The 8,887-nt window shown below is 32.1% G+C and overlaps 1 protein-coding gene across 1 annotated transcript; it reads left to right on the plus strand.

Moving 5' to 3' along the window:
- Positions 1–243: 243 nt before the first annotated feature.
- On the plus strand, positions 244–834 carry LOC122798912 (protein FAM133-like; the record flags this gene model as incomplete). The annotated part of the gene is made up of 1 exon (XM_044068006.1): positions 244–834. A coding segment is annotated over one exon (591 nt), but the record flags the coding sequence as incomplete, so codon positions are not given.
- Between the last annotated feature and the right edge of the window lie 8,053 nt (positions 835–8,887).

Consider the following 8,887-nt stretch of genomic DNA (forward strand, 5'->3'; position numbering starts at 1 on the left):
TAAACTTTTAAAAAAAAACTTTTAAAAATTAAACCCCAACACCTTAATGGGTAAAAATTTAATTTAAATTCTTTAAAAAATTTAAAAATCAAATTTTTTTTAAACCCCCGCCTTTTTAAAGGGTTCCAAAAATTTTTTAAGCCAAAGCTTTAAAAAAAATGTCAAAATTTTTTAAAATTTGAAAAACAAAAAGGTTAAAATTACATTAAAAAACCCCAAAAACTTAAAAAAAATTAAAAAAAAAAAAAAAAAAAAAAAAAAAAAAAAAAAAAAAAAAAAAAAAAAAAAAAAAAAAAAAAAAAAAAAAAAAAAAAAAAAAAAAAAAAAAAAAAAAAAAAAAAAAAAAAAAAAAAAAAAAAAAAAAAAAAAAAAAAAAAAAAAAAAAAAAAAAAAAAAAAAAAAAAAAAAAAAAAAAAAAAAAAAAAAAAAAAAAAAAAAAAAAAAAAAAAAAAAAAAAAAAAAAAAAAAAAAAAAAAAAAAAAAAAAAAAAAAAAAAAAAAAAAAAAAAAAAAAAAAAAAAAAAAAAAAAAAAAAAAAAAAAAAAAAAAAAAAAAAAAAAAAAAAAAAAAAAAAAAAAAAAAAAAAAAAAAAAAAAAAAAAAAAAAAAAAAAAAAAAAAAAAAAAAAAAAAAAAAAAAAAAAAAAAAAAAAAAAAAAAAAAAAAAAAAAAAAAAAAAAAAAAAAAAAAAAAAAAAAAAAAAAAAAAAAAAAAAAAAAAAAAAAAAAAAAAAAAAAAAAAAAAAAAAAAAAAAAAAAAAAAAAAAAAAAAAAAAAAAAAAAAAAAAAAAAAAAAAAAAAAAAAAAAAAAAAAAAAAAAAAAAAAAAAAAAAAAAAAAAAAAGAGTTACATCAGTTACTATTAAATCACACAATTCAACTTAAATACATTTAACAGTCGCGGAGCGGGGTTTACACTAAGCCACAAGAGCCCAGGTTTCAAGATGTAACTCCTGAATAATTAACTTGCAGGTGAGTAATTTCATCTAAACAAACATCAGGTTCAATTCCTATGCTTTGGGAGCTTGTTTTTAACATTTTATAGCTGTTTGCCTTAGTTTTAGAGTGTGTTCTGTAGTTTAAGTGGAGTATATGCAAACAAGCTTGGATTTTTTGTTTTGGTAAGCCTAAGGAGTTTTGTGCTAGTGCTGAGGACCCTTAAATAATACTTTACTTTAAAGTCTACACTAAAATGACCAGATAATGACCTGTTTTGTTTTTACAGGTTGTGGGCAATAGTAAAAGTCCGAAAAGGGGAAGTTCTTTTCTGCCTCACGCTGTGCAGGGGAAGACCTGGGAGGGATAGAGAGAGAGCTTGATTTCAGAGGCAATCAGAAGCAGCTGTGTAGCTTAAACAACATTAGACTACCCAAGGAAACCCTAAACTATGTTAGTAAAATCTTTACATATCTTTACATATAGCATAAATCATTATAACACATTAGCATTTTACTGCAACAGTGCCTTATGACTGATAGTCAAAGAATGTTGAATATTGAATATCCTGCTTCTCAAAAAATATACAGAAGGCTCCCAATTTTCACTCTAATGAACAGCCCTGCAAAGAGCTTGTCATACTAAAGTCTGGTTACCAAACACATTTAGCTACACAACTTAGCTTTAAAGAATAAAGTAGCTACAATATTCATGCCATTCTATAGTGCATTATGTAACTATGTAGCAAAAAAGAGTTACATCAGTTACTATTAAATCACACAATTCAACTTAAATACATTTAACAGTCGCAGAGCAGGGTTTACACTAAGCCACAAGAGCCCAGGTTTCAAGATGTAACTCCTGAATAATTAACTTGCAGGTGAGTAATTTAGTCTAAACAAACATTAGGTTAAATTCCTATGCTTTGGGAGCTTGTTTTTAAAATTTTATAGCTGTTTGCCTTAGTTTTAGAGTGTGTTCTGAAGTTTAAGTGGAGTATATGCAAACAAGCTTGGATTTTTTGTTTGGGTAAGCCTAAAGGAGATTTGTGCTAGTGCTGAGGACCCTTAAATAATACTTTACTTTAAAGTATATACTAAAATGACCAGATAATGACCGGTTTCTTTTTTACAGGTTGTAGGCAATAATAGTAGAGTAGTCTCGAAAGGCCGAGTTCTTTTCTGCCTCATGCTGTGCAGGGGCCTGGGAGGATGAAGAGGCTTGATTTCAAGCAATCCAGGAAGCAGCTATGTAACAAACAACATTAGACTACAGGAAACCTAAACTATGTTAATGGAAAATCTTTACCTTATCTTTACATATAGCATAAATCATTATAACACATTAGCATTTTACTGCAACAGTGCCTTACCATTTGATAGTCAAGAATGTTGAATAATGAATATCCTGCTTATAAAAATATACAGAAGGCTCCAATTTTCACTCTAATGAACCAGCCACAAAGAGCTTGTCATACTAAAGTCTGGTTACCAAACACATTTAGCTACACAACAGCTTTTAAAGATAAAGTAGCTACAATATTCATGCCATTCTATAGTGCATTATGTAACTATTAACAGCAAAAAGAGTTACATCAGTTACTATTAAATCACAATTCAACAAATACAACAGTCGCAGAGCAGGGGTTTACACTAAGCCACGAAACGGGTTTCAAGATGTATCTGAATAATTAACTTGCAGGTGAGTAATTTAGTCTAAACAAACATTAGGTTAAATTCCTATGCTTTGGGAGCTTGTTTTAAATTTTATAACTGTTTGCCTTAGTTTTAGAGTGTTCAAAGTTTATTGATATTGAAACAAGTTGTTTTGTTGGACAAGATGCTGAGTGACCTTAAAAATACTTTACTTTAAAGCATACTAAAATGAACTAAGACCTGTTTTCTTTCAGGTTGTGGCAATAAGAGTATCTTAAAGCAGTCTTTTCTGCACAGTGTAAGGAAGACCTGGGAGGATAGAACTTAATTTAGAGGCATTAAACATGTACTAAAACTTAAACTACGATGAAACCTTAACTATGTTACAAAACTTTACATATTTACAATTAATCATTATAAACTTAGATTTTATGCAACAAGCTATATGAATAGTTAAAGAATTGAAGTGATACCTTTTCAAAAAATATACAAAGCTCCCAATTTCATAATAACAGCCTGCAAAAGCTTCATACTAAAGCGGTTACACAAATTAGCTTTAGAGAAAATTAATTTAAGAAAAAGTACTACAATATTCATGCTTAAGATTGATTATAACTGTAAAAAATTATAGTTAATTTAATCACAAATAATTAAATACATTTAATAGACAGGTTTAATATGCAAGCCAGGTTTTAAGATGTAATCATAATTAACTTGCAGGTATAATTCATCTAAAAATCAGTTAATTTTTGTTTGGGAGTTGTTTTAACTTTTAGAGTGTTTCTTATTTAGGGTATCAGTTAAGGGAGTTATGGATAAAGCTTGGGTTTTTGTTTGGAAGCCTAAGAGTTTTGTGCAGTCTGAGGACCTTAAATGAACGTTAATTAAGTTATAAAGGATCTCAAGACTGATGTGCTTAAAGTTAGGCAATTAGATTCTCGAAAGGAATGATTTGCCTAGTGTTAAGGTAATCGTAAAAAAGAGGTTATTTCAAGGCTCAGAAGCAGCGTACTAAAAACAACTTCCAATAAACCCTAAATATTTATAAACTTTACATTCTTTACATATACACAAAATTACAATTAAATTTCTGCAAATGCTTATACTAAGTAAAAAGTTAAGTTAATATCACTTCTCAAAAACCATCAAAGCCATTTAATTAACGTGCAAAATCCTTAATAAAATCTTAACAAACATTAGCTTAACACAACTGTTTAAAAAAGCATAATCATGCTTTCAATAGTTTATAATATGAGTAAAAGTTACATTAATTAGCAAATTCAACTTAAATACATTTAACAGTTTCAAGTGAGTTTACATTAACACAGAGCAGGTTTAAGAGTAACTCAATAATTCTTGTTTGGGAGTAATTTAAAATTAAGCTAGTTGCTATTCCTTAAGTGTTTTGACTTTAAGTGATTATAAACAAGTTTATTTTTGTTTGGTTAAGCTAGAGTGTGTTCTAAGGTAAGTGATTATGCATACAGCTTGGATTTTGTTTTAAGTGGATGTGTAGTGCTGAATAAAAACTTTCTGTCTATACTAAAATGACCAGATAATGACCTGTTTTGTTTTTACAGGTTGTGGGCAATAGTAGAGTAGTCGCTCGAAAAGGGCAAAGTTCTTTTCTGCCTCATGCTGTGCAGGGGAAGACCTGGGAGGGACAGCGAGAGAGCTTGATTTCAGAAGCAATCAGAAGCAGCTGTGTAGCTTAAACAACATTAGACTACCAGAGGAAACCCTAAACTATGTTAGTAAAATCTTTACATATCTTTACATATAGCATAAATCATTATAACACATTAGCATTTTACTGCAACAGTGCCTTATGACTGAGAGTCAAAGAATGTTGAATGTTGAATATCCTGCTTCTCAAAAAATATACAGAAGGCTCCCAATTTTCACTCTAATGAACAGCCCTGCAAAGAGCTTGTCAAACTAAAGTCTGGTTACCAAACACATTTAGCTTTAGAGACACAACTTAGCTTTAAAGAAACAAGTAGCTACAATATTCATGCCATTCAATAGTGCATTATGTAACTATGTATTAAAAAAGAGTTACATCAGTTACTATTAAATCACACAATTCAACTTAAATACAATTAACAGTCGAAGGGGTGGAGTTTACACTAAGCCACAAGAGCCCAGGTTTCAAGATGTAACTCCTGAATAATTAACTTGCAGGTGAGTAATTTCATCTAAACAAACATCAGGTTCAATTCCTATGCTTTGGGAGCTTGTTTTTAAAATTTTATAGCTGTTTGCCTTAGTTTTAGAGTGTGTTCTGTAGTTTAAGTGGAGTATATGCAAACAAGCTTGGATTTTTTGTTTGGGTAAGCCTAAGGAGATTCGTGCTAGTGCTGAGGACCCTTAAATAATACTTTACTTTAAAGTCTATACTAAAATGACCAGATAATGACCTGTTTTGTTTTTACAGGTTGTGGGCAATAGTAGAGTATCAACCGGCGAAGTTCTTTTCTGCCTCACGCTGTGCAGGGGAAGACCTGGGAGGGATAGAGAGAGAGCTTGATTTCAGAGGCAGTCAGAAGCAGCTGTGTAGCTTAAACAACATTAGACTACCTGAGGAAACCCTAAACTATGTTAGTAAAATCTTTACATATCTTTACATATAGCATAAATCATTATAACACATTAGCATTTTACTGCAACAGTTCCTTATGACTGAAAGTCAAAGAATGTTGAATGTTGAATATCCTGCTTCTCAAAAAATATACAGAAGGCTCCCAATTTTCACTCTAATGAACAGCCCTGCAAAGAGCTTGTTATACTAAAGTCTGGTTACCAAACACATTTAGTTTGGGAGGGAGTGACACACCTTAGGGTTTTAAAGAAACAAGTAGTTGCTAATATCCATGCCATTCTATAGTTCATTTTGTAACTATGTAGAAAAAATGAGTTACATCAGTTACTATTAAATCACACAACCAATCCTAAACAGATGAAATAGTCAGCGAGCGTCACACCGTCAAGAGCCCAGCTTTCAAGATGTAACTCCTGAATAATTAACTTGCAGGTGAGTAATTTCCATCTAAAGTCAAAACCGATCGTAGGTTCCTAATTCCTCGAAGCGGTTTCTGTTTTAAATATTTTATAGCTGTTTGTCTTAGTTTCAGAGTGTGTTCTGTAGTTTAAGTGAGTAAAATGCAAACAAGTTTCTGGATTTTTTGTTTTGGTAAGCCTTAAGGAGAATCGCATAGTGCTGAGGACCCTTAAATAATAATACTTACTTTAAAGTCTATACTAAATGACCAGATAATAACCTGTTTTGTTTTTACAGGTTGTGGGCAATAGTAGAGTAGTCGCTCGAAAAGCGGGCAAAGTTCTTTTTCGCCTCATGCTGTAGGGAAGACCTGAGGACAATAGCGAGAGAGCTTGATTTCAGAAGAAATCAGAAGCAGCTGTGTAGCTTAAAACAACATTAGACTACCAGAGGAAACCCTAAACTATGTTAGTAAAATCTTTAATATTATCTTACATATAGCACAAATCCACGTATAAATTACTGATGCAGATGGATTGCAATGCGTTTGTTATTCTAGGTTTTGAACAAGAAATGTTGAATATCCCGTTTCTCAAAAATATACAGAAGGCTCCCACTTTCACCTACCGAACAGTAGCCCAAAGAGTCGCATCACTAAAGTTCGGTTACCAAAACACATTTAGCTTTAGATACACCTTAGCTTTAAAGAAAACAAGTAGCTACAATATTCATGCTATTCAATAGTGCATTGCGAACCTTATGTAGCAAAAGTTATTACATCAGTTACCATTAAACTCCAATTCAACTTAAATACATTTACAGTCGTAGAGCAGGCCGCAATTGCCACAAGAGCCCAGGTTTCAAGATGTAACTCCTGAATAATTAACTTGCAGGTGAGTAATTTCATCTAAACAAACATCAGGTTCATTTCCTATGCTTTGGGAGCTTGTTTTAACATTTTATAGCTGTTTGCCTTAGTTTTAGAGTCAGTTCTGTAGTTTAAGTGGAGTATATGCAAACAAGCTTGGATTTTTTGTTTTGGTAAGCCTAAGGAGATTCGTGCTAGTGCTGAGGACCCTTAAATAATACTTTACTTTAAAGTCTATACTAAAATGACCAGATAATGACCTGTTTTGTTTTTACAGGTTGTGGGCAATAGTAGAGTAGTCGCTCGAAAAGGGCGAAGTTCTTTTCTGCCTCATGCTGTGCAGGGGAATACCTGGGTGGGATAGAGAGAGAGCTTGATTTCAGAGGCAATCAGAAGCAGCTGTGTAGCTTAAACAACATTAGACTACCCAAGGAAACCCTAAACTATGTTAGTAAAATCTTTACATATCTTTACATATAGCATAAATCATTATAACACATTAGCATTTTACTGCAACAGTGCCTTATGACTGAGAGTCAAAGAATGTTGAATGTTGAATATCCTGCTTCTCAAAAAATATACAAAATGCTCCCAGTTTTCACTCTAATGAACAGCCCTGCAAAGAGCTTGTCAAACTAAAGTCTGGTTACCAAACACATTTAGCTTTAGAGACACAACTTAGCTTTAAAGAAACAAGTAGCTACAATATTCATGCCATTCAATAGTGCATTATGTAACTATGTAGCAAAAAAGAGTTACATCAGTTACTATTAAATCACACAATTCAACTTAAATACATTTAACAGTCGCGGAGCGGGGTTTACACTAAGCCACAAGAGCCCAGGTTTCAAGATGTAACTCCTGAATAATTAACTTGCAGGTGAGTAATTTCATCTAAACAAACATCAGGTTCAATTCCTATGCTTTGGGAGCTTGTTTTTAAAATTTTATAGCTGTTTGCCTTAATTTTAGAGGGTGTTCCGTAGTTTAAGTGGCAGATATGCAAACAAGCTTGGATTTTTTGTTTGGTTAAGCCTAAGGAGTTTAATGCTAGTGCTGAGGACCCTTAAAAAATACTTTACTTTAAAGTCTATACTAAAATGACCAGATAATAACCTGTTTTCTTTTTACAGGTTGTGGGCAATAGTAGAGTAGTCGCTCGAAAAGGGCGAAGTTCTTTTCTGCCTCACGCTGTGCAGGGGAAGACCTGGGAGGGATAGAGAGAGAGCTTGATTTCAGAGGCAGTTAGAAGCAGCTGTGTAGCTTAAACAACATTAGTCTACCCGAGGAAACCCTAAACTATGTTAGTAAAATCTTTACATATCTTTACATATAGCATAAATCATTATAACACATTAGCATTTTACTGCAACAGGGCCTTATGAATGAGAGTTAAAGAATGTTGAATGTTGAATATCCTGCGTCTCAAAAAATATACAGAAGGCTCCCAATTTTCACTCTAATGAACAGCCCTGCAAAGAGCTTGTCATACTAAAGTCTGGTTTACCCAAAACACATTTTCTTTCAGTGACACAACTTAGCTTTTAAAAGAAACAAGTAGCTACAATATTCCATGCCATTCAATAAGTAAAAATTAGTGTAACTATGTAGCAAAAAGAGTTACATCAGTTACTATTAAATCCACACAATTCAACAAAATACATTTGGTAACAGTGCGCAGAGCGGGGTTTACCCACCTAAGCTTCAAGGTAAGAGCCCTTGGGTTTCAAGATGTAACTCCTGAATAATTAACTTGCGTGAGTGAGTAATTTCGCCTAAACAAACATCAGGGTTCAATTCCCTATGGTTTTGGGAGCTTGTTTTTAAAATTTTATAGCTGTTTGCCTTAGTTTGGAGTGGTTGTTCTGTAGTTTAGAGTGGAGTATGTCTATAAGCTGGATTTTTGTTTTTGGTAAACTCTAAGGAGATTTGCGTGCTAGTGCTGAGGACCCTTAAATAATACTTTACTTTAAAGTCTATACTAAAATGACCAGATAATGACCTGTTTTGTTTTTACAGGTTGTGGGCAATAGTAGAGTAGTCCCGGGTGAAGTTCTTTTCTGCCTCATGCTGTGCAGTGGAAGACCTGCTAGGGATAGAGAGAGAGGTTTATTTCAGGGGCAGTCAGAAGCAGCTGTGTAGCTTAAACAACATTAGACTGAGGAAACCCTAAACTGTTGTAAAATCTTTACATATCTTTACATATAGCATAAATCATTATAACACATTAGCATTTTACTGCAACAGTGCCTTATGACTGAGAGTCAAAGAATGTTGAATGTTGAATATCCTGCTTCTCAAAAAATATACAGAAGGCTCCCAATTTTCACTCTAATTAACAGCCCTGCAAAGACCTTGTCATACTAAAGTCTGGTTACCAAACACATTTAGCTTTAGTGACACAACTTAGCTTTAAAGAAACAAGTAGCCCT

Source organism: Protopterus annectens, chromosome 3.part1 (genome assembly GCF_019279795.1).
Source record: "Protopterus annectens isolate FY-2018-M chromosome 3.part1, PAN1.0, whole genome shotgun sequence".
Taxonomy (NCBI): domain Eukaryota; kingdom Metazoa; phylum Chordata; order Ceratodontiformes; family Protopteridae; genus Protopterus; species Protopterus annectens.